Source organism: Lepus europaeus, chromosome 3, assembly GCF_033115175.1.
Source record: "Lepus europaeus isolate LE1 chromosome 3, mLepTim1.pri, whole genome shotgun sequence".
Taxonomy (NCBI): domain Eukaryota; kingdom Metazoa; phylum Chordata; class Mammalia; order Lagomorpha; family Leporidae; genus Lepus; species Lepus europaeus.
The window spans coordinates 161,501,748-161,527,928 of record NC_084829.1 but is presented as its reverse complement, the minus strand read 5'-3'; the positions used below and the strand labels follow the sequence as shown (position 1 = coordinate 161,527,928).

Here is a 26,181-nt window from a genome sequence, read left to right as displayed (position 1 = left end):
GTCCAGCCCAAGGTCCCAACACCGCAGGACTGGGCGGCCGAGGGTACACCAGGGCTCCATCCCAGGACCGGGCGACCTAGGGTACACCAGGGCTCCATCCCGGGACCGGGTGGCCTAGGGTACACCAGGGCTCCGTCCCGGGGCCGGGCGGCCAAGGGTAAAACCAGGGCTCCATCCCGGGACCGGGTGGCCTAGGGTACCCCAGGGCTCCGTCCCAGGGCCGTGCGGCCGAGGGTAAAACCAGAGCTCTGTTGCTTGTACGTGAGACACAAACATGAAAGGTGCCACGCCCCACCCCAACACACACATGCACAGGATGGGACGCTAATGGGGAACGGAGCTGTTTCCTTTGTTTGTTTGGCTATCAAGACAGAGGCCTAGGTGCAGGCCAGGGTGGAAGGCACCTGCTCGGGGTTAGGGAACGAATGCTCCAAGTGAATGGTGCACTCTCGCCCCACCTGTGTCAACTTCACCCAGGGCTCATGGGATTGCTGGGACCACAGGACAAGGTCTCTGAGGAAAGACGGAAGAGGGGATGAGTTTTACAGGCCGCCTTACGTTCAGGCACAAGTCCCCACAAGGAGTGCTTCCCAGAGGGCGGGGGAAGCAGCCATCGCTGGGAGATGGACAGACGCCCTCAGGACGCATGTGGTCACCTGCCCAACGGTGCCTGTCCCAGTGCACTCCCAGCCCCAGAACCTGGATCTGGCCCAGGTGCCGGCCTGGCCCAGCAGCTAGTCCTGGGGAGACTGCGGGACCTGGGCGCACGGTGGCTTTGTGTTGTACGATGACCAGCTGATAACCGGGCGGGAACTTCACCCCAGGGCACTGCCTCTGCCTCGCTGCACGTTTCTTACTGGGGGGTTGAAGACAGACAAGATGCAATGTGTGGCACGTACCGCTAGAAGGCCCCGCCTAACGGGTTAAATTAAAATCTACACGAAACTCGACTTGGGAAAATGAGCTCTCCCGGTGCCTCCCCCGTTATCCTTAGGGGGCGGGGAGAGGCCCAGCAGCCCCCTGGCCACACCCCTTTCCCTGTCACGGCTGTCAGCACCCCAGTCCTTCGGCTCGACCCCTCCGTGCTCACGCCTCCCCCTGCCCGCAGCCCTGCGCGCCTGCCCAGCCCGCACGCCCTCTCCCACCCACCTGGCTCGGTACTGCGGTAGAACGATCTTCCCTTCGCTCACTAGGCTGCCTCCCACCGCTGCCCCCAGCCACCAGCAGGAGCCTGAGGGCAACAATTTAAAGGATCCTAAAACAGGAACAGCCAAATAGAAAGCAACTGAACAGCACCTCCCGGGGTCCAGTGATGTGGCCACTCTGGCACCTGGTCAAGCAGGAGGCAGAATACAAAAAGGGACAGGGGTGAGAAGGCCGGTGAACTTGCACATGGGACGCACTGGGTCTCATGTGTGAGCACAGGCCGCCCAGGGACACACAAGAGAACTCGGCTACCCAACGACGGCTGGGTAGGCGACAGTGACTGGGCCAAACGGCAGTGCTCTGGAAGCAGGGGACCAGGACCTGGCCCAGCGTTCAGGAGGCTCCTGGGTTCCGGGGATGGAGGAAGTGATGAACAGCCCGTGGCAGGGTGGTTTCCCTAACACTGAATGGGTGATGCGTAAGACAGGGACTTCAGACACCACAGTGTTGGCAACAAATACACTGACGCACTTGGGAGAAAGAGTGGAAGAGAGCGCTTCAAAGGACAGACCAAAGACTAGAACCGCCGCCTTCAGCAGCAAGCTCCCAGCAGCCCCCAATCATCGTGGAAATTGCTCTGATCCAACCCAGCCAGTGGCTTGTTTCAAACAAGGAAGGTAACAGTTGGATAACGCACATGCTATTTGGAAGAAAGTAACGAGAAACACCATCCTACCAAGTTTCAGATGTGCCTGCCCCCTCCCAGGCCACACACTCAGCAGCAGCTCCTGATAGAGCTCTGAAATCCGAATGCGTTTTTGATTCGTCTTTTTAGGAAAGTTTACTCCATTAGAAGTAAACTGGAGGTTTTTCTCATTCATTCTCTTCTGTTCAATAGTGCTTTCACCTAGCAGGAATCACCATATTGAACAGGGTTTGCTATGTCAAAAATGGCAAGAAATGACATTTTAGGATACTTTAGGATGAAACGCTGACAATTCTCTATGCTATTATTACAAGGGAAAAATAGTTTTCTATCTCGGTCGAGGACAGAACAGTTTATCATTTTCACCAGAAAGTCATGCATGTGAGGCCTCACCCCATCTTTTGAAAATTGCTCTTGATGACAGCGATAAGGTTCACTTTGGAAACCAAGGCCACGAAGGAGTCCCAGCTGCCTGCTCTCCAGGTGAGCGCTTCCTGTGCCTGGCGCCCCACTCACTGTGTTCCGCCTCTATGTGTTCTTTCCACATGCAGCCACTGTTCTCCTTTCCTGTCTGGCCACAGTATCTTTGGCTCAGCCAACATCTGAGTGACAGCTTTGTACGGAAATATAAAAATTAACACGTGATTTAGTTTTCTGCATTATTCACTTTCTTAGGGCAAAACAGGAGCAGTGCTGTGACCTAACCTGTGACCCTGCGCTCCGAGGCTCGCCTTCAGTTCTGCACAAGCAGAACACTTGGAACAGTGTTCTGGCCAGTTCTGGGCAGTTCTGGGCAGTTCTGGTCAGGGCAGGAAAGAGGAGCAGCCTCTTCAGCTCTTGGTCATTCCGGATTTCTGTGCAAGCCCTTCTGAATCCTAGACAGAGTCTCTCAGTATAATATTCATGGGCCTCTGGTCTGCCTGTGCCCCTGGGGGAGGTGCCTCAGGCTGCCCAGGTGCCCTGGGGGACAGTGGCTCACGTCGCCCACGTGCCCTGGACAAGATGGCTTTGGAGTTGCACTGGAGCTGTGTGAAGCCGTCCGTCTCAGCCCACTGGTCTTGTTGTCTACCAGCTACCACACCAGTTAAGAACACAGCTCCCCTTTTAGATGTAGTCTGTGATCAAGTAAGGTAGCACTGCCCACTGCGCTCCAGAGGACATCACTTCGAGAGGACAACACTGTACGTTTCAGCCAGCTCGTCACCAGCAACAAAACCCTTCAGATACTCACTTTACAGAAAGCTGTGTTGGGCTCACTTTGGGAGGATCGGTCCGAGACTGGGCAGCCCCACTGGACAAGCTCTGGCGAGGGTGGCCGTGGTAGAGCACCTGGACTGGGGGGGCCACACGCAGAGCCAGGAAGCAGAGAGCAGCCAGGCCACGTCAGCTTGTGAGGGCCGCTTTCTGAGGGCATACCCCCAAAGCCATGTGCACCTCGCGCTGGGCCCACTTCCTAAACAACCCAGTGCTCAAAGTTTCCAGCCACTTGGTGCCACCGACTTCCAACTTTGGGGCCCACAGTCCTGTGTGGGTCCGAGCATCACAGCAGACTGGCGTTTCAGATGAGAGTATTAGCTTCACTCGGCCGGGCTAAGACGACGAGTTTCTAAATTCTGTTCCATGCTCCACAGCCAGGGCTGGCAAACCGCAGTCCGGGGCCCAGGGCTGGACCACAGCCTGCTGCATAAATGGAGTCGTGTTGGGGCCCGGCCACGCGCGTTCATTTGCACACCGTCCATGGCTGCTTTCACACCACAGCAGCAGAGCGGCGTTGCTGCGACAAGGCCACGGTGGCACACAAACCGCAGCTGTCACTCTCGGGTCCCGTCAGCACTACTCCAGGGAACACAGCGCTGGCAGACAAAGGCTGCTGTTTAGGAAGGGAAAAACCCACCCCTGCTTTTATATTATTACGTGGAATTCTCTTCCTTACTAGGAAGCCATCTTTCAAATGGCTTCACTACCTTACATCTTTTTTATATTTTTTTTAAGATTTATTTATTTTATTTGAAAGTGACGAGGAGAAGGCGAGGGCGAGACCTTCCATCAGCTGGTTCACTCCCCAGATGGCCACAATAGCCACGGCAGGGCCAGGCTGAAGTCAGGAGCCAGGAGCCTCATCTGGGTCTCCCACGTGGGAACAGGGGCTGCGCTGTCCTCCATTGCTTTTCCCAGGCCATCAGCAGGGAGCTGGATCGGAGTGGAGCAGCTGGGACATGAAGTGGCGCTCATGTGGGACGCAGGTGCTGCAGGCTTTACCTGCCACACCACGAGGCTGACCCCACTCACTACCTTTCATCTTAGGAAAATACTTTAAAAAATCAGTAAGTTAAGCCCAAAGCATGCAGAAAGAAGGGAATAATAAAGATTAGTATGGAAACAGAAACCAGTAAAATAGGGAATATTAATAAACTGTAACTTGAGTCTTTGAATAAATTGATCATCTTGGGCCAGCAGACGGAGCAAACACAAATTACTAAAATCAGGAATAAAAGCAGACATCACTCGGTCCTATAAAAGTTACAATTATTATCGGGAAATATTGTGAATAAGTGTATGTCAACGAATTAGATAACTAAAACATAAACTTCTAGAAAGACATAAAATTACTGAAATGACTGAAGAAAAAAGTCTGAACAGGCCTGCACAAAACAGCCTGAATTAGTAATTAAAACTCTTTCCACAGAGAAGCTGAGGCCAGCTGGCTTCCCGAGGCAGTGCTACCAGACATGTAAAGTTTCACTCACCAGTCCTCCACAAGGTCTTTGAGAAAACGCAGGCGGGGGCCAGCGCCATGGCACAGTAGGTTAATCTTCTACCTGCAGTGCCAGCATCCCATATGGGTGCCAGTTCGAGTCCTGGCTGCTCCTCTTCCAACCCAGCTCTCTGCTATGGCCTGGGAAAGCAGTAGAAGATGGCCCAAGTGCTTGGGCCCCTGCACCCGCGTGGGAGACCCAGAAGAAGCTCCTGGCGCCTGGCTTCGGATTGACGCAGCTCCAGCTGTTGCGGCCATCTGGGGAGTGACCAGCGGATGGAAGACCTCTCTGTCTCTACCTCTCCCTGTCTGTAACTCTATCTCTCAAATAAATAAATAAAATCTTAAAAAAAAAAATTAGTCAGGAAAAAACTTCCTGACTCACTGCAGAGAGCAGCATCTCCCTGAGACGGAAGCCAAAGATCGCACAAGAAATGAAACCCAGAGCATTGCGTCAAGTCCTCTACACAGCACTGCGACCAAATGCAGCCCACGCATCAAAAGGCACCAGCACGTGATCACCCAGAATCTGTCCCCGGAACGCAGGGCTGACTACAATCAATCCATGTATAAACAATGTGAACAGAACAAAGGACAAGTGCCATACGGTCATCCTGGGAGATAACGAAAGAACACTGGACAAAACCCGACACCCAATCATGAACAAGATCACAAACTAGGCACAGAGGGAAACTTCCTCAGAGAGAGAGAGAGACCTAACAGCACCCCATTTAATGGGGCAAGAACCAATGACAGGCTCTGATGACCTGGAGCGAGGATGTGTGCTCTCATCAGTCTACTGAGCCCTGCACCAGGAAGTCTGGCTAGAGCCGTTAGGCAACAAAGAGCTGAAAGGCGACTGACTGTAAAGACACAAAGCTGGCTTCACTCACGGACAAGCAGAGAAAACACTATGGCGTCTAAACTATTAAATGAGTTCAGCAAGGCCATGGGTTAACAATCAGTAGATAGGGGTCAGTGCTGTGGCACAGTAGGCTAAGCCTGCTCCTGCAGTCCAGCATCCCATATGAGCGCCGGTTCAAGTCCCAGCTGCTCCTCTTCTGATCCAGCTCTCTGCCATGGCCTGGGAAAGCAGTGGAGGATGGCCCAACTGCTTGTGTCCCCTGTACCCACATGGGAGACCCAGAGGAAGCACTTGGCTGCAGGCATTGCCATCAGCCCAGCATCAGCCGTTGCGGTCATTTGGGAAGTGAACCAGCGGATGGAAGACCTTTCTCTTTGTCTCTCCCTTTCTCTGTCTGTAACTCTACCTCTCAAATAAATAAATCTTTAAAAAAAATCAAAATACAAAACTCACCTGTACTTATATACACTAGCAATGGGCAATCTAAAAATGAAACTAAGAAAACATTCTCATTCACAGTAGCACAAAGAAGAATGAAACACTTCGGAATAAGTTTGACAAGTTCAACAGCTGCACCACTGAAGAAACTGAATACCTAAATAAATGAAGAGACAGATGGCTAGACTTCAAACTGAGAAAGCAATTCTACCCAAGTTGTATATTCAATGCAAAAATTGACAAACTAACCATAAAATTACTATGGAAACACAAATAATCTAGAACAGCCAAAACAATCTTGAAAAAAAAAAAAAATGAATGAAGTTGGAGGACTCACACTTCCTGTTTCAAAATCTTACTACGAAAGTCCTGGCGCTGCCTCAGACAGACATACAGACTAACGGAACAGAACTGAGAGCCAGAAACAAACTTTCACATTCACTTAAGGATGCAAGACAACTCAATGTCACCAGACGATGCGGGGCCAAATAAGTCTCCATATGCAAAGGATAAGTCTTATCTGATGTAAGGATTTCAAAAATTTCCCCATCAGACTTATAAACTTATCTTTAATTCCATTTTCCAGTAATGTTTTGAAGTACTTGCCTATGTAAAACTTGTTACTAAATTATAAGATAAATGAACCAATTTTTAAGTGGGCAAAAGAACAGACAAGCCACCAAAGAAAATACACAAATGGTCCAAACATCCAAAACAATGCTCACCATCATCGGCAAAACCACAATGAGATTCTGCTTCACACCCCCTGGACTGGCTCCTAGAATACATACGTACATACATACATACACACATACATACGTACACACATACATACATACACACACGTGCACACATACATACGTACACACATACATACATACACACATACATACGTACACACATACGTGCACACATACATACACACATACATACACACGTACAGAGCGTAACAAGAAGTTTCGGCAGGATACGGAGGAGCCGGAGCCCTCACGTGTTCCTGTGGGGACGTGAGCTGGTGCAGCCACCTTGGAGAACAGTTTGGACCTTTCAGAAAACCCACATGCTGAATTGACCATGTGACCTCGCGATGGACGTGACACGTTCAGAGCAGCATTACTCCTAGCAACCAGACATACTTGCCAAGCACGTGTACACAATGGAACAGCACTCGGCCGTCAGAGGAAGGCAGTCCTGAAGTGCTCCCACAGAAACCCAGAACTACAGTAAGTAAAAGTCAGGCAGAGGACCACACAGAATACAATTCTGTTTGTACGAAATATTCAGAATAGGCAGATGGTGGCTGCCTAAGTCTGGGGTAAGATGGAGAATGACTGCAGTTTTGGGGTGATGGACATGGTCTAAAATTAGATTGTCATGACAGCTGGACCACTACCCAAAGACACTAAACCACTCCACTGTACCCTCCAAATGCTACACAAGGTGTAACTCACACAGCTCTGCAGGGGCAGGTGTTAACACAAGGTGTAACCCACATGGCTGTGCGGGGCAGGTGCTATACAAGGTGTAACGCACACGGCTGTGCAGGGGCAGGCATTACATAAGGTGTAACGCACACGGCTGTGCGGGGCAGGCATTACACAAGGTGTAACGCACACGGCTGTGCGGGGCAGGTGCTACACAAGGTGTAACCCACACAGCTGTGTGGGGGCAGGTGCTACACAAGGCATAACCCACACAGCTGTGCAGGGGCAGATGGTACATAAGGTGTCACCCACACAGCTGTGCAGGCCAGGTGCTATACAAGGTGTAACGCACACGGCTGTGCGGGGCAGGTGCTACACAAGGCATAACCCACACAGCTGTGCAGGGGCAGATGGTACACAAGGTGTCACCCACACAGCTGTGCAGGCCAGGTGCTATACAAGGTGTAACGCACACGGCTGTGCGGGGCAGGTGCTACACAAGGCATAACCCACACAGCTGTGCAGGGGCAGATGGTACACAAGGTGTCACCCACACAGCTGTGCAGGGGCAGGTGTTACACAAGGTGTCACCCACACGGCTGTGCAGGCCAGGTGCTATACAAGGTGTAACCCACACGGCTGTGCAGGGGCAGGTGTTACACAAGGTGTAACCACATGGCTGTGCAGGGGCATGCATTACACAAGGTGTAACCACACGGCTGTGTGGGACAGGTGCTACACAAGGTGTAACCACACAGCTGTGTGGGGCAGGTGCTACACAAGGTTTAACTCACACAGCTGTGCGGGGGCAGGTGTTACACAACATGTAACCCACATGGCTGTGTGGGGCAGATGTTAGACAAGGTGTAACCCACAGAGCTCCACAGGGGCAGGCGCTGTGGCACAGCAGGCTTAGCTGCCACTCGGAATGCCCGCATCCCAGAGCTAGAGGTGGGCCAGACCCACCCTGTTTCGGATCCAGCTCAAGCACTTGAGTCTCCACTACCCATGTGGGAGGTTCAGATAGAGTTCCTGGCCCCTGGCTTTCGCCTGGCCCAACTCAGGCTGTTGCAGGCATTTGGGGAGTGAAACAGTAGATGGAAAAGTTCTCTCTGCTTTTTAAATAAACTAAAAAAGCTGTGTAAAAAAACAAAAAATCCTACAGCAAAATTCAAATTGTCTGTAGAAGTCTTTCTGGGACGCCAACTCTCTGGACACTCATCTCTTGGTAGAGGGGAGCCCTGTGTGCTTGAAAATCTTGAGAATCGTTGGGTCAGGGTCAGGTGCCATGTGCACAGGGCAAGCCAGTGATCCTTCAGAAAGGTTTCAGGAAAGCTGCGAGAAATCTTAAAAATAAATTTAATAACAAGGAGACACAAAAGACCACCGCCAACGTCGCCTCATGTGGGCTGTTCTAGGAGGCCACCTTCCAGGCGCCTGCATTCTAAAGGGCACTTGCTCACCGAGAGATCACTCAGTACCGTGCACACGGACCTAGCACTGGACCTCTCGGAGCCCCCAGCAGGGAGACAACGTGCTGGCTGACAGAAAGGCACCACAAAGGGCCGGCTCACCCCGTCAGTGCTGTCTCGCTCCTTACCTCACTGTGCAGCAGGACTGAGGGACCCGCCCAGCGCCCGACTCGGGCCCCACTGCATGTGCTCTGCCTGGTAAGGGACACAGCAGTGAGAACAACAGCCGTCTCCACTGTAACCACGCTGCGCACTGGCTGTGAACCATGGAAAGACAACATAGCTGAGCTTTCCTAAAATAAACCATTTATTGAAAAAAGAACCTTTTTCTTAAGTTTCATTAATCAGCCTTTTGAGTAACAAACCTGCAGCTTGCCAACAACAACAAAAAGATACGGTTTCACAGTCAGTGCACTCGACAAACAGGAGATTAAAAACAAGGTCGGGGACGCCTGATAACACTACAACTTCTTTTGAACCTAGGAAGGTCAAAAACATGACACGGATGTCACAGGTCTCAGTCACGCGAGGAACGGAGGAGACGGGGCGATGGTCCAGGTACAGTAGTAATGGCACTTAACATGCAGCTTCTGCAACCTCGTGGGCCCCGCCACGCAGGAGGGCCCTGTGCCGCGTCAGACAGGAGCAGCAGGAGAAGTGACGCTTGTCACCTGTGCAGTCTTCAGTCTTGGAAGTTATGAAGGCCTTCACTGCTTCTCAGCGCAGTCTAAGTGTTCCATACAGTAGTGATTGAGGGAGGCTCCCAGGCCACACACTACTAGGTCACGGCCCGGCTGCCTTCACTCTTCATCTGTGCAAACCTGTGGGGAAGCAGGACAGAGCTGAGCCCTCGCAGCCACACCCCCGCCCGCTCACATCAGGGTGAGACCAAGGAGGACTCCTCCCGGGTGCCCAGCGCAGGGTGGTGGGGTGACCACTCCACAGTTCAGCCTGCGAGCTGACCGCTGAAAGCATTTTTTACATCCAGTACCAGGTCAACATCAGGTCAATATAAATTGTTCGTGGACTTAGCTAACAAATAAATTGTCATTTCTCACAACCCCTAGTGGCTCTAGAGCTACTCTGGCTGCTTGCCCTGCATCCTGCTCTCCAGATCGTCACCCCACTCTCTGCCCTGCTCGCTCCGTACAGGGAGCTCCCCTCGAGGGTTCCAGGGCTCCGTGGTCACCACTTCTCCACCGCACCCTCTCCCAGCAGCACAGTCTCCCCAGACCTGCACCCTGGCCCCTCCTTCTAAAGCGTCAGCTCCAAACATCCAAGTGCCCACCTGAAACCCCCAAGCAGGTGCTCAAGAACCCCTCCAACTCAATCTGCCAGAGGAAACCACCATCTGCCTGGCCCACCTCCCACCAGCTGCCAGCTTCCCCGGGTGCAGCAAACGGGATCTCCGTGTCCTGGTGAACAGCCAGGGAGCTGAGCACCACCCTCAACTCCTCCCCCTACTTGCTTCTCCCAGCCTATCGACTCCTCAACCAAGGCCATTCTAGGCCCTGACCGCTCCAACCCTCCAGCTGTGAGGGCGGCTGCCCACTGAACGCTGTATCCTGCACCCAAAGGCTGCCTCCCTGGTTCCTGTCTCCAGCTTTTGCCAGTCCAGAGCCTGTGCCCCCCAGGTCTGCCCAAGCACGGCCCCTGGCCAGCGTCACCACAAGCGAGTCTTTCCACTCCTCTTCATACGTCTGCCATAATCCTCCCCTAGTCCTGGCCTGGCCATACTTCTCACACAGGGTTAGGTCCATGTTACAGACAGAAATACCTGAGGTTTCCTAGGGATTAAATTAAAAGCGAGCATCTCAGCAAGCCTACCATATGGCATATGTGAGGGTGTTTCAATAAACTAATGGAAAAATGGAATTTAAAAATATGCTTATTTTGGTGCACAACACGTTGAAATACTTGCTTTCACAGTTTTGTCATAATCTGCATTTTTCCATGAACTTCTGGAACACCCCGACACACCCTCCGTAGTCTTCCCCAGTGCTGGCCATCACTAAGCAGTGTGCATCATTCAGGTGGCCCTACCTAAAATCCCCTTTAGCTGTCTCAAGTGACCCTCAAACACAGCACCCCAGTCCACCCAGCAGGAGACCCCGATGCCCGTTCTGCCCGTGAAAACACACACACAGAAACCTGGCACAGGGAGCCACTTAGCTCCTGTCCACTTCAGACGTAAGTGTTTTACATTTAAGTTTCCAAAGACACCAGCCACCAGGTGCAAAGCTGCACTCAAACATTGCAATGGGAGGACGACTGTCCACGAGCTGCCCCACCTTGACGAACGAGTGGTCGAGGAGCTGGCTGGCCGTCCACCTCATCTTTGGGTCACTTTCAAGGCAGTGAGAAAGGAAGTCCTTCCCTTCACGGCTTAATCTGTCAGGGATTGGGGGCTTATGTCCCATTCCCACTTTATACATGATCTGAAAGTTGTGTTCATACTCATGCCAAGGCCTCTAAAAACATTAAAAAAAAAAACAAGTCAGATTTTAATATGACATGGCTTTAAAACATACACACACCCAATCTCTTTTTAGGCATCTCAGAATTAGTACGTATCAGGCAAAGTTCAACAAACTTATGGAAAGGGCCAATCGGTAGGCACTTATGTCACAGCTGTTCAGTTCTCATTATAGCACAAATGCAGGTACAGGTACGGCTGTGTTCCAATGAAACAAGACCTATGAAAGACTGCTGGCCACAGTGCTTCCCTCCCCATCTGGAATGTGCTCTATTCCAGAATTATTAAGAAGCCATCATTAGGCAGCAAAAAAATAATGTAATATTTTTAAAATATATTACATTATAAATATATGGAATATATATATAGAAAATGTAAAAAATGTAACATCAGAACTGGTGCTGTGACAAAGCGGGTAAAGCCGCCGCCTGCAGTGCCGGCATCCCATTTGGGTGCTGGAAGAAGCTCCTGACTCCTGGCTTCAGCTCAGCACAGCTCCGGCCGTTGCGGCCATCTGGGGAGTGAACCATCGATGGAAGACCTCCCTCCCTCTCTGCCTTTCCTTCTGTCTCTGTGTAACTCTGAATTTTAAACAAATGAATAAATTTTTTTTAAAAAAGTAACATCTTGTAAAAATACTATGAAAGTATAAATAAAACACATTAAACCCTACAGTTCTCTTACAGGGATTTTAAATAAATATTGAATAATAAAAATTCCATCAGTGCAAAGCTTAGGCTCTGCCATGACTGGAGGGAAAGAGAGACTCCCGGGGAAAAGGGCCAAGCGCATGAGGCATTCTGATCGGTGAACTGCTGCAGTCTGACTGCCAGCAGGCACTCTCCACGTGAGAGCCAGTTCTTTCTCTTCATGTGCCTCAATGAAACAGCACAGACATCACGGGTGAGCGTTCTACTTGAACGCCAAGAGAAATAATACTAGTCAGTATGTATGGGGCAGCTGCAAGGTACGGCTGCACGGAAGTTTCACATCTCCTCCTTACTCCTGAGTGGCTTCTGGCTTTTTTTTCCCTGCATAAATGATGCAATGCAGACACACACTGTTTGTACATGTGTATTTATATGTTTGTATACGCATACCGTGTGCATGTGTGTTCTGAACATCTGTAATCTGTATACACACAGTGTCCATCTGTGTACCTACACACCTGTGTAACTGGGCACCAGTAGTGTCTTCATCAGAGGATTTTTTTTATGTGCCTCAAATTTGATTTTTACTTAAATTATAACAAAAATATAAGAAATGTATTACGTATAGTGAAATAAAAATTTGAAATAAGAAAAAATATATACTTTCTTCAAACAAAATTGAGCTAATGATGCAAAAAACAAAGATGAGGTGGCTCACCGTATAATAATAAAAGGACCAATACCAGAAAAATACAGGTATGATCATCTATTAAGTGTGTGGCCTCCAGGGTCTATGGAATATTTTTCAAAGAAAGTATTCTAAGGATTATATTTGAAGATTAAATTTTTTCCTTTATTACACATGCACCAAAATTTCTTGATTTTTTTTTTTACCTTAAGATTTTTTTTTTTTTTTACTTTATTTAAGTTATATGAGTTTCATGTATCTCAATTATAAGATCCAGGAACTTAGTTGACACCTCCCACCCAACCCTCCCTCCTGCCCGCGCTCCAACTCCTCCTCCTCCCTCACCCATTCCCACTCTTCAGTTGTACAAAGATCGATTTTCAGTCTACTTAATGATCGTGAAGTTAACCCTACACTAAGTAAGAGAGTCAACAAACATTCTGAAAACACTGTCCCTCGACAGAAGAGACAGGGCTGTGACACTCGTGCATCTCAGAAGATACGATTTCAGAAGCCAACATGCCTGCAGCTGAGGGCCCTGCGCATCCGAAATCCTGACCCTGGGAACTGCTCTCCAGAGCAGTTCTGTCATCTTGAATTTGTGTCCACAACAAATGTCTGCTTCCTTACATCCTTTCTAACAGCAAGTATTAATCTTTAAAAATGTCACTACACACTTAGTAAAACATAAAATGTCACTCTTCAATGTACAGTTCTGATTACCAGTGGAGCTGATTACCTTCTCATGTTTCTATTTTAAAAATTACACTAGAGTTAATTTTGTGAGCAGGTCTAGTTACAGAAAAACCAACTGGAGGCAGAATCCCCACGTGCTCCTCCCCCACCCCACAGTGTCACTATCACGTACGTCCTGCATTCACGTGGCCACCTGCTATCTCTGATGAATCAGTGCTGCTACATGTCTGTTAACCAGAGTCCGCCGTGCACGTGAGGGGTCCACGTGTGTGCTGTACACCCCACGGGTTTGCACAGAGGCAGAGTGACCTGTGTCCATCATCTCTATACCTACAGAACAATCTCCTGGCTCTGAAATTCCTTTGTCTCCTGTTTGCCCTCTCTGACTCCCATGTGCAGCCACCAGGCGTCTTCTCAGCACCCCTGTGGTGTGGCTTCTAGAACGTCACACGGCATGCAGCCTGAGCAGGGGGCACTCCTCGACCCCGGGCCATCTGCACACACAGCTCCCGAGTCCCTGTGTGGCTCCACAGCATGTTCCCTTACACGGATGTGACACTGTCTGTCTACTCCTTTATCTATCGAAGGATGTCTCGCTTGCCTCCAAGTGCTGGCATTTACGAATAAACCTGCTAGAAGAATTCACATGCAGGTTTTGATCTGCAGCTAAGTTTTGTCACTGCTTGCTTCTCCATCTTAATTCAAGGCTATAATCCTCTGAATTCACTCGCCTGGGATCCTGGTGGCGTGTATCTTTAGCAATACTTGCTTCCTCGTTTGTCATTTGCCTCCCCCTAATGTATCTTCTGGAAGGCCACGTTTTTATCTCTACCCGTGTTCTCAGCAGAAAGTGTGCCCGCAGCCTTCACAACGAACGGCGACCCCGTCACTGCCCGCTCCAGCCGGGCTCTGCCTACCTTGCCGGTCACCATCTCTATGACAACACAGCCCAGACTCCAGATGTCAGCCGCGCGACCGTGGCCTTCTCCTTTAGCACGTGTGATGACTTCCGGGGCCATGTATGCTTTAAAAGTCACAGATACGGCAACAGTAAAGAGTTAGACACACAGCAGCACACAGCAGTAGAGACGAGCAATGATTTAATATCACACAACAGTCTTTCCCTGAGTTATGTAACAGGAAATATTGAAAACAGATATTTCAGATCAACTTTTAAAGAGATTTTTACAGCCTAAACTTTTAAAAGACTGTTTTCAAAGAGCAAATTTTCAAATCAACTGTACTTGCAATAAACACAGGAAATGTAACCCACAGAGCAGGCGGCAGCGTGCTGTGACACCAGCGAGAATATCGTGAGGAGGCGAACCAGAGGGCGCTCTTCTTTCCCCAGCCCTTGTCCCCAACGGAGCATCTCCCCGTCTGATGCCACCCTCAGGGAGCCCCAGGTCCTCCAGGGCTGGAAACCGTCTCCTGCCCTCCCCGCCGCCCTGGCAAGGACAGGTGAGGGAAAGCCCACCCAGACAGCCTACCTGCTGTCCCCAGTGTGCTGTTCACTTCCCCGGGCATGGTCTGGGCATTGTTTTTAAGCTTCACTGAGCATCCAAAGTCTCCCAGTTTGATGAGTCCCGACGACGTAAGGAAGATATTGGCACCTGACAAGAAAGCAGCAGTTGTTAAACAGCCCCGCAAACACGAACTGGGCGTTTTAACATCTCCATGGTAATCAAAAGCACCAGCAGCCTTGCTCACGAAGTCTGTGAAACTTACTCATAATGCAATCCTAGGTTTGTGAGCTATTATCCACAATCGCTAACCACAGTTAGCAGAGACAGTACAAACAGCTTTGACCAATAAGTTCTCATTGGTAAGCTCTAGCGTTAAAAACTCAAAGATACTTAAAAGCAACGCACACACAAAACACAAATGCTGGCAGCAGTCCTGGGCACTGGAGTCACGTGCCACTGGCAGTCGGCACAACAGGATGTGACCGGCAGAACCGGCACACACCTGCAGCGGCTGACTGTCATGGCTAAGGCCCCTCTGGATTAATTCTGACAGACTGACAAGAGCGTTTCCACAGGCAGCACACAGCCGGCAGGTGCAGCTGGGAGCAGGGTCACAGGTCCTCTCTCAGGGCGTCACACACCTCTGGCACCGTGTGCGTGGCAACCCAGAGCCTCCTGCATCAGAGAAGCAGTCTCGAGTCCTCCCCAGCCGATGGTCCCCACAACAGATGCTCCCCTGCACGTCACCCTCTGGGACTACCCCACATCCGCACCCCCAGCAGAGCTTAGTGAGGACGCAGGGGGACTGGAACTGAGCCTTGCACGGCTGTAACACCAAGACGCCACCGCCTGACGAGGGGTCACTAAGTGGAGTGGACGTTTAGCCTGAGATCATTGAGGACGCCCATGTCCCTCACCACAGCACCTACGCTCAACGCCGAGTTCCAGCTCCCAGCCCCAGCTGCTGTCAATGCAGACCCCGGGAGGCAGCGGCAATGGCTCAGAACACTGCGTTCTGCCACCCACGTGGACACCTGGATTGAGTCTCCCGCTCCCAGCGGTGGTCCAGCCCAGCCATGGCCACTGCAGGCATCTGGGGAGTGGCCGGCGGATGGGAGAGTTCTCTCTCTCTTTCTCTGTCTCTATTGCTCCCCAGAGAAGGAATCAGTGAGAACCGGTTAGGCAAAGCCGTTTGGCAGTGGGGCAGGCAGCCCACAGCACTGGGGAACGCTGGGTGGTTCAGGGTGAGCCTCGTCACAAAGGAGCCAACCGTCCACACAGACCAGAACCAGGCCAGCCCCTGCGTACACCTGCTTGGCTTCACCTCAGCCTGGAGCAGTAAAGGGAAGGCCGCAGCCTCGGGCCAATTAGGGACAAAAACACTTCCCTGCTCTGGGTCCGCCCGGCGTCCCGGACTCAGGAGCACGAGGCGGACAGGCAAAGGCAATGGTCAGACAGTCCCCAGACAGGAGCACAGCTGTCCCGACACAGCAGAGGACCGCCTGGGACCCCGCAGGGCGCCAGGTTCATGTGCGAACAGCTCTCCGTTCAGGGCTGCTGCGAGCACCCCCTCTTCTCGTTCCCAAAAGCAAGGCTGCTTGTTCGGACTCACGCCGGCATCTCTGTCACCGTCATTCCACGCGCTCACACACAAACACACGAGGAAAAGAAGGGCCGCCCGGACTACGAACAGCAGGACGTGCACGCAGGGCCGTGCCAGCTCTGTTCCCAGGAAGCCGGTTTCTCTGCACGGACGGGGCCCGGGCACCCGGTGAGGCTGCTCTGGACACACCCACAGGGACAGGAGAGGCTGTGGGCGGGTGGGGGAGGGGCGCCGGTCACCTTTGATGTCGCGGTGCACTACGCCGTGCTCGTGCAGGACGTTGATGGCAACGGTGATCTGCTTGGAGTACAGCCTGATGACGTGCTCCTGCAGCCCCAGGCGCGACACCTCCTCCAGGGTGCCCTCGTCACAGTACTCCATGAAGATGTACATTTCTTCCTGCGGAGGAACCAAGGCAGCCCTGTGTCTGTGGTCTCCTAACCACACCCCGAGTGAAAACCAGAGACCGCAGAGTCCTCCCGCTGGAGTCCGCTACACGTGCCCTCCTGGGCCCCGACTGCCTGCCACGGGCGTTTCTCGCTGCTCTGCAGGCTCAGGTGGGCACCCGGGGCCGTGCCAGCCGAGCCAAGGAAGGACCGGAACACACCCTTAGCGCACAACTGCGAATGAGCGGCACCCGGCTCCCCGGGGGCTCCTGCTGCACGGCTCCTCCTCCCCACATGCTGTGCTAAACACACGTGGGAAATCAACCTGAGGACTTCCTGTTCTCTCATTTCCCACTGGTTTCTTAAACACGCGTAACAGAAAAATGAGTATCACGTAAGAGTGCGCTCAACATCAGCCCTGCAAAAACCAGCGGGGGAGGCCCCAAGAGCGGTGCGGAGGGCGCTGGGAGGCACCTCCGGCCCGGCAGGACGGGTCTGGGCGCAGGTGGCGCCGGGCGAGCGACTACCGTCTACGACTTACATGTCAGGAGAGAGAAGGCAGAAAGGCTGTAACCCATGGAGAGTTCCTGAGAACTAGGCAAAGTTACTGTGCTCTGAAATGAGAAGACCTGTGATGTAGAACAGGACTCCACTGCCTCACTGGCTCCTCGCCCCGCTGCGGGGGACGGCGGCTCACCCTGTGCAGCTCCACGCCAAAGTACCGCACCAGGTTGGGGTGCTTGATCCCCTCGAAGATCTTCAGCTCGTCGGCCGTCTCCTTGATGGTTTTATGGTCGTTGGGCTGAAATCGAATCTGCACAAGGAAAGTTGCTCGTGACTGCGGGTGCCGTCACACAGGGCGTAACACCATCTCCTGCTTCTCCCCAACCCGGGCCCGCGGCCCACTGCGGGCACGGGATGCTCTCTCCTCTGTTGTTCCAAATGAATTAAATAAACATATTGCTTTTGAATATTTTTCAGTAAGACAACAACTAATGGGATTGGTAACGCGAGTGCAAACGGAATTGCCAGAAACGTGAAACACGCGAAGCAGCCGGGGGCGTTCCCGTTCCAGACACGGTAAAAACCCAAGGTCTGATTCTGCCCCGAGAAGTTCACAACTGGTTCTGATTCCACACGCAAGTGAGACTGTGCGGCACAGGCAGTGCTGTGCCCGGCTGATCTCACCGAGCAGCGTCTCCAGGCTTAGTCCCACCGCGGCCAAGGCGACTACAGATACGACAGAACTAGTGCAAACTGCCAGGAGACTCTGCCTTTCCAAGGTCTCAGCACGGAACGTGCAAAGTGAGGCGATGACGTTGTCAGGGGCCTGACTGAAGACTCCACACTCCACAGTCAGGATTTGTCACTTGGAAACACAGATGAAGTAAAGGGGAAAAGTTCACTCCCAAGCTGGAGCGGGACACGAAAGGAGGGAAGGACCAGGCAGGAGTGGTGGCTGCGGCAGCCGGGGGGAGTGGGAAGACAGCGGCCTCTCCAGTGGGAGGGCGAGGCACTGGGGACGCAGAGGGCTCCCTGCTCCCCGCACTGCCCTCCAGCCTCCTGACAGCACCAGCCTGTGTGCCTGCTGCGGGCCGGTCCCCAGGTTCTCCTGCTCCTCCCCACTCTACTCCAGCTGTCACAGGGCCACTCGTCTCTGAAACCTACCACAACCGTGAAACCCCCGCCATTAGGATGGTGCTGGTATCACCCTCCTCAGGCCATCATCCAACTCCCTCCGGTCTCCCTCTGCAGGGCACTCACACCCCTGTGCATGCTGGGGCTCCTTGTGGCCCTCCCTGGAGTCGTCCACACCTCTGCTTTCTGTGTGCGTTATCTCAGTGGCGTCTAAACACTAAAAAGCAGACAGGACTGGACAACTCGCTATGCCTAGTGCGTGAGCCAGCTCTGTGCAGAGACCTAAAACACGGCGTCGTCACGGAATCCCAGGAACAGCGAGCCCGATGCCTCACCTCCTTCATGGCCATCAGCTCCCCGGTGTCGACGCTGATGCAGGTGTAGACCTTCCCGTACTGCCCTTCTCCTGTGAATGACACAGACAGGCTGCTCTCCCAGGCACTTCGAGCGGAAGTCATTTAAACCTACAGTAATACTGCTCAACTATTCCAGGTGTGCATTTACGTATCTATAGTTATGTTTACCACTGAAGACCCAAAATGATTGTTTCCCAACTGAAATGTTAGGCAAACTCTCCAGTAAGTCCTCTCCCCAAATTTCTGTAAATGGGCTAGAACTGAGTGTGGCCGAGGATGGGGGAGCTGTGACATGAGCAGACCTGGAGCACACTTCTAGGCCCTGGTGCCCTCGGAGGATGTCTGGGCTGGGGCACAAGGGCGTGGCCAGGAGTATGCCTGGCTGCCCCCGGAGTCTCCCAGCTGGAGGTCCAGGAGCCTGTGGGTGCCCACGCCCTCCTATTACACCCACAGGGCTAGGTGACTCCACAGGACTGAGAACAGCCATCAGTCACACTTAACAAGTCACCTGCCTGTCTGTTTTCTGCTCGACCTGACAGCTCTCCGGAGCCTGGGGCTTCCCGAAGCCCACAAAGCTGTTACAACCCTGCTGCCCCTTCACACCTGAATGCTGGCCAGGTGAACGCATTCACACAGCCCGGCCTCTTCCCCCACACCATCTGCTGCTCTGAATACAAGAGGCAGTGTCACTGTGTGTCCTGTTATCTGCACCCGGCCTCGTTCCAGACAATGCTCTCGTGGGAATAAGAAATCACAAACACAGCCCAGCAGAGACGGGGCTGCTGTCGGCAGCTCTGGCAAACCGACTCGGCAGGCTCCCTCCTGCAGTCTCACTTCCTACTGCTCTCAGAACAAATTTCACAAATCAAATCAGCAAGAAGCCTGAGCGCCCCCTGGGAAGCACTGTGCATCCGTCACTTCTGTAGAAAAAAAGGCCACCTGCCCAAGACTGAACCCGAAGAAGGGCACCAGTCCCTGTGTGTCACACACCACCTCCCCGCCGCGCGCCCTGGCCCTTACCAATCTTGTTTCCTCTTTGCCACTTGAAGGTCACCTTCCTCAAGCCAACGTGCATGACGTTGTCATAGGACTTCGGGGTATCACACACTTGGCCGATGATATTCCTCCTCCTCATTTCTCGGTACCGCTTTTCTTCAAACAATCGCACGGACTTCTGGACGGCTCCCATGGGGCCTTGCTTAGAGGCGGCGTCTGCAGAGAGAGTGGCCAGCTAGCAGTGGTCCCGGCCACGGCCTCGCCCCACTTCCAACAAAAGCAGCAGCCGCAGAGCAGGGCCCATCGTTCCCTGAAGTCCTTCAACATCTACTAGCGCCAGTGTGAACCACCTGCTACACAAAACGTACACACAAAGCCGCTGCCCCTGCTCCCCAGACGAGCGGGGCAACTACACCAGCTCCCCGCCCCTCTCACCACCCCTCCCTCTTGTTCCCCAGGTTATCTTCCTGAAACAGGAAGTCTGACCATGTAAATTTCGTTCAGTTTTCCACTACCTGCTAACCCAAACCCAAACTCCTTCACAGGAAGCCCAGGCCCTGCAGAATCTGGACCCAGGTGTCGCCCAGGGTCTCTGTGTCAGCCCTCTCCCCATTTGCTTCCCCTCCCCCACGTCTGACCAGCTGGCCCGAGACCTCGGGGACACATCGCAGCGTTTCTGACCCCGTGGCTCTGCTCAGCTCTCCGCCTCCCACCACAGCCCCGGGAGTCTCCCACGGCTCAGCTGACCCCACGCCTCTTCCAGGAAGCCGGCTCTGATGAGGAGGGGATGACACTTCCCTTCTCTGGAGAGGCGGAGTGGGGGCTTTGGAGTCACGAGGCCCGGCAGAACCCTGGCCTCACCGCTCTAGAGGTTCGATGATAGCCAAGCTAACCGACTGCTCTGTATGCTTAACATCTAAGCTAATTCCAGAATCAGCGAGAGCATTTACCCAGTGCCCGGATCACAGGCACACTCCCAGACACTAGCCACCATCGTCACTGACTGGTCCTGCCTCTCCCATCAGGCTCTGCACGGCTGCTTCTGCAGCTGAGGTGACTGGCAGTGAGGGCCACCTCCACACGCAGGGAGGCCCTGACCACCACGGCTCTGATGCAGCCTCCTCTGACGCACTCACTAGAACTTTACACCTTGCTAACAAATGGGCCGCTCCCCACAGTGGTCACCCTGGCCTGCTCCCATCTCTGGGACCCCGCTTCTCGTACTGCAACCCCATGAGCAGAGAAGGAGAGCCTCAAGAACCGGAGGTTCACTGGAGAAGAGAAGTGTCCAAAAATTCAGAATACTTCAACTACAGTTTCTTAATGCAGTCCTTGAAGACAGGGATTCCAGTATGGTTCACGACACAACACATCAGGTGTACCACACCGGGCAAGATCACCAGCTGTGAGGCTCCATCGGTGAACACCTCTAGGAAACGTGCTTTCTTTCTGCACTGGTGTCCATGGCAACCACTGAGGAGACGGGGTGGGAGGTGGGGAGTGGAGGGCTGACGTCCTGTCACTAGGCTCAGGCCTAGGAAGCCTCTGCAGCCTGAACCCACGAGGCAGATCCTGGTCACCAGCACCCCCTGTCCAGACCTCACTGCTCAGTGGTCTGCTACCTGATCTCCCTACTTGTCCCAGACCAGCCGAGCAGGTGAGTCTGTCTCATCCCCAGCCTCGACCCCAGGGACACACCGACAGCTCCAGAGGGCTGTCCCCCACTCCAAGTGAGGCTCCCAGTACTTAGCCGCTCACTGAAGACCGCCCACCATCTCCCTCCACGCCACCCCTGACTTCACCTGTGCTGCAGTCACTCCAGCCAGCGTGGCCCACTGGTCTGGGCTACAAGGCCAGCACAGCCTCCTCCCCCTGGGAGATCTTCCCTGGCTGCTCCGGGCCTCAGGGGACACACACTCTCCTGAGCGGCCACACGTAAAGAGTGCAGTGGTGGGGAAGTGTGTTCTGGTGCTCTGCCATGTTCTACCTCGGCCAGGCTACTTGGCCTCTCAGAAAATGTCCCATCATCTATGAAAGGAGAGCATCACCTGTTCTTCCTATTGCTCCAGACCGCTGTGACAAAAACACCAGGAAGCATTTTGCAGATCCAAAGGGCTAGACCGGTGATCTTTCCATTTATTCTCTTGATTACTACCGATCCATCACCTAGATGATAAGTCCTTTCCTTCAGCTTCTTAGCATAAAAATCACTATTTCATGGATCTGTACCACATTGCTACCACGTATAACAGTTACTTTTAGCTGCTCTAAGAACAGAGACGGTGGGCGTCTGGCACAGAGCTCAGGCTGCCACTGGGACACGGCAGAGGCGGCACACGCCGCAGAGCCTGGTCTGTGTGGTCCTGACTCAGCTCCCGCTGCTCCGTATCCAGGGAGGCAGCACATGGAGTGCTGGGCTCCTGGCTGAGGCCTGGCCCGGCTGCAGCTGCTGCAGGCCTTTGGGGAGCGAACCAGCGGATGGACGGCAGACTTCTGTCTCAAATGAATCAAATATTTCTCTTTAAATCTCAAATACAATTTTTTTAAAAAATACAAAGATGAGTAAAACACATTCCTGAGCCCAAGGAGCTTGTAGTTTATCGTAAGAGACAGGAAATGTTCACAAACACGATGTGACAGGAAGTGATGTCAAAGGCAGAAATGAGGTCCACAGGTATTAATGCAGCCGGTGTAACAATCCAGAAGCGAACACACCCTTTAACGGAAGCTGCCCGGCCTATGCCTTGGCACCTGTAAACCCAAGACCCCCTGCTCACCTTTGGTCTGGCTGATGAGAGTCCGGAGCTCCCAGCTTCTCCGTGCTGACCCGCTGGAATCCCCTCGGGGGTAGGCTGGCTCTGCAGGCAGTATGTTTTCAGACAAATTAAGCTTTCTGAAAGCTGAAATGGTGACCGGCCACGGCCACCATCAGCCTGTCCTTCCTGGTGAAGACTCTTCGTGTGTCTGACGTGGGTGTGAGAAAATGGCTCTGCAGTAACTCAAAACAACTGTGCCCAACCGAGATTCGGGTAACGGTGTCACAGACTTCAACCACACCACACGGCCCAGGTCCTGTGGGACAGGCGCCACCACAGGGCTGCTTGCTAATAAAACTTCAGCCTATCACCAACACACACAGGTCACTATTTGCATTTTTAAAGTGAAAGTAACTGACAATTAAAACATCAGGAATAATTTTTTAGAGCAACAAAATAGACCCAGAAAATGTAAAGACAGCTAAAAAAGTGTCTATGTTATGAAGCCAGTGCACTCAGCACTAAACCTCACAGAACCCCACTGCTCCTCACTCTTCAGTAATAACAGAAATGGGGGTGCTGGGGGCAAGGGTGAGGCCAGTGGCAAGCATGGCTGACGCCTAAAACCACTCACCATCTCGCTCCTCTGTGGGGCTGGAGTGCCGACTCAGGGACCTAAACTGCAGCTCAGCAGCTATGGAAGCCAAGCGGTCATTTTCAGGGACGCTGGAACCCCTGTTTTAATATTTTTAAAATTGAGCTATCAGTTCAACAGAAGTCAAGAAGATCTGAGAGACTCTTCTAGAACTGGGACTCTCCCCTGGAACCGATTCTGCTCCCTCCCCCGCTCCCCCCTCCCCCCAGACACAAGCAGTGTCTGGAGCACCTCTGACCATCATGACTGGAGGGTGCTGCTGTCATCCAGGGAGCAGAAGATCGCCTGGTCAGAGTCTAGCAAGAGCTGCCCTCCCCACCCCCAGGTGATGCCCCGGGACCTCCCCTAGAGGGGGAGTGCTGGTCTGTTAGGGTCTCTCCATTGCTACCTCTGCAAAGCCAGGACGGAGGACCCAGGTGCCTGCCTGCACCCTCCCTTGTCTGTTACTAACATAAACAAAACCTTTTATTTGTTGCTGATGTGTGGAAAGCTCCACAATTTAAGGCTGGGTTGGATAAAAATGTATTTGCCAAATCTGGCTACTATTTCAAGTTAGCATTAAATTACATTTATGTTCTTAATTCTATTTAAACTACTAAATCATTTCCTAGCTCAAATTAGTTCAAAATTTCTTAATAAGAAAAAGGAAGAGAATACTTAGTGATTTCTTAAGAGACAGCCAAGCCAAAGTGCAGCAGAGCAGGAAGCTGAATGTGTGCAAGAACCAAGCTAATCAGCTGCTTTTCCAGCAAGAAGCCAAGTGTTCAGCAACCAGAATGCACCCAGAGAGTAATAGCATTAAATAAGGGAAATGTTACAACTGCGACTCAAATAACCAAAGACCACAAAATTAATCTGGTATTAGCTTATTAAAAAGTTAGTGTGTATTTTAAATGAACCTTGTAAGTGAAGTATGGTAGCATTCATGCTCTCTTATTATACACTGAGCAGGCTCAAGGCAGCACGGTCTATTGAAAAGGTCTTCAAGAATTATAGTCGATCTCTTTTGTCTTTCCCTAAAACCCTTAAGCCTAGCACAGTATCTGTGAGGTCTGAAGAGAGGGGGACATTGCTCCTTCATGTAGTCCACCAAAAACTTTGAGAAAAAGACCACTGCCGTAAAAGTGATGAAAACACTCCTCAGAAGAGCCAAAGACTGTGGGGCCCTGGAGTTGTCACCATCAGCTCAGCTTCCTGACCTCCCGAAAGCTGCACTAGCCAATGTCGTGTCCTCTGAGATTCTTGCAGAGTTAAAAGGTAAGGACATCCACTTAACTGAAGTGACATTTGGGTGGGGTGGAGGGGCCGAGGGGTGGGCTGGACAGTAACAACTGGCTTGCAAAATTCAAGAGTTAATAATCAGCTTTTGTGCAGCCGCGGGAGCTGGCTCCATCCAGCAAGTACATCACAGCAAAAATGTTTTTATAAACAAAGTTAGGACAATTTAAGCCCAAAACAGATATTTCCTAAGTCAGATAAAATCAATGGGAAATATTATGGGGCCCTGTGGGGCCAAGTGAGGTTGGATTTTGGTTCCTGGGTTTTGGTTCTCTGGGACCAACAGGGCTACACACCGTGGGCTGATGTCACTGGTGCCACCATCTCCCTGAGGCTGGTCATGGACCAACAGCTGAGCTGAGACTCAGGCTCTCAACTGGGCCAGTGGGCCCAACCCACGGCAGCTCACAGAGCCCGCCATGAAGCTCACAGGCTCACCATGAAGGTATGAATGAAGTCAAGTGAGCACGGACAAGAGAGGACGGCCTAGCACACAATGACGCTTTTCTAACTCCTGAACATACAGCATTACACAGGTACAAACTCAAAATGTGCACTCAGAAATGCTATTCCTAACAGAACACAAGACCAGATGCCTGAAAAAGCTGAAATACATCTCACGTACACACTGCTAACTCATAAACACCTCCAGCCACCGGTCATCAACCACCGAACAGCGGGACGCCACCCTTTCTGCTCCAGTTCCACAGCGATCTCAGGTGCACACGGATGTGTGGGGACTGGAGCCAGGCACCTGTCAGTCATGCTGCTTGAGGCCAATTCACTCGCCTTAATTCTACTGCATTTACAACACAGATGGCTTCAGTAGCCCACAGGGATATGAAAATACTTGCCATACAATGTTTTACTCATCAAAAGGGTGAGTGGAAATCTGGTTCAATGCTAATTGTTAAAGTTTTTTAGTTGTCTGCTTAAGCTATAAAAGATTTTTTGAAATTTTTTAGGTTATAAACTTTTATTACTAAAAGTTAAAAATATCATTTTAAATTTTAGATTGTCATTAAAGTAAGTTTAAACATATTTTAGTCTATTTTAATAGCTCTATAAGTCACCTTCTTGCCAAGGAGGATACTACTATCTTTCCAATGAGCTGAACTCAATGACTCCACAATTTCATCTTTTTGATCAGTCCACTCCCATCCCAAACAGTCTCATACGATGTCCCCTCTACTCAGAGGGCAGAATTCGGAGAGATTTAAGTAAATGACAACTTCATGAAATCCACTGCCAAAACATGATTGGAAGGGGGCGGTGTTGTGGTGCAGTGCGTTAAGCTGTCACCCACAGTGTTGGTATTCCATATTGATGCCAGTGCGAGTCCTGGCTGCTCCACTTCTGATTCAGCTCCCTGTTAATGCACCTGGGAAAGTAGTGGAGGATGACTCAAGTGCCTGGGCCCCTGCCACCTACATGCAAGACTCGGATGGAATTCCAGGCTCCTGTCTTCGGCCTGACCCAACTCCGGCCACTGCAGCCACTTGGGGAGTGAACCAGCAGATGCAAGACCCTTCCCCTTTCTCTCTCTCCTCTCTGTCTTTAACTCACCAATTCAAATAAATTAATTAATCAAAAAAAAAAAAAAAAAACAACTAGAGAAACTGCAAGGTCCTTCTTCCTCATACAAGATTTAACTCACAGACCTAACTTTTTCTTGAGCTTGCCAAAGGTCAGACAGTTCTTTGTATTCGTGATCTTTTCTCCATGTGATTT

At 51.8% G+C, this 26,181-nt stretch overlaps 1 protein-coding gene across 3 annotated transcripts in view; it reads right to left on the bottom strand.

Annotated features, from left to right (window-relative positions):
* Positions 1-9,098: 9,098 nt before the first annotated feature.
* The window catches only part of MAP3K4 (mitogen-activated protein kinase kinase kinase 4), a 131,778-nt gene continuing 114,695 nt past the window's right edge, over positions 9,099-26,181 (bottom strand). For all 3 annotated transcript variants that reach the window (XM_062187011.1, XM_062187009.1, XM_062187010.1), the window contains 10 exons: positions 23,152-23,252; positions 22,539-22,619; positions 19,786-19,977; positions 18,745-18,815; positions 17,469-17,585; positions 16,625-16,784; positions 14,807-14,929; positions 14,234-14,340; positions 11,098-11,277; positions 9,099-9,627 (listed from right to left, as the gene is read on the bottom strand). In XM_062187011.1, the coding sequence (XP_062042995.1) occupies positions 9,607-9,627; positions 11,098-11,277; positions 14,234-14,340; positions 14,807-14,929; positions 16,625-16,784; positions 17,469-17,585; positions 18,745-18,815; positions 19,786-19,977; positions 22,539-22,619; positions 23,152-23,252 (1,153 nt within the window). In that variant the 3' untranslated portion in view covers positions 9,099-9,606. The remainder of the gene's footprint in view (positions 9,628-11,097; positions 11,278-14,233; positions 14,341-14,806; positions 14,930-16,624; positions 16,785-17,468; positions 17,586-18,744; positions 18,816-19,785; positions 19,978-22,538; positions 22,620-23,151; positions 23,253-26,181) is intronic.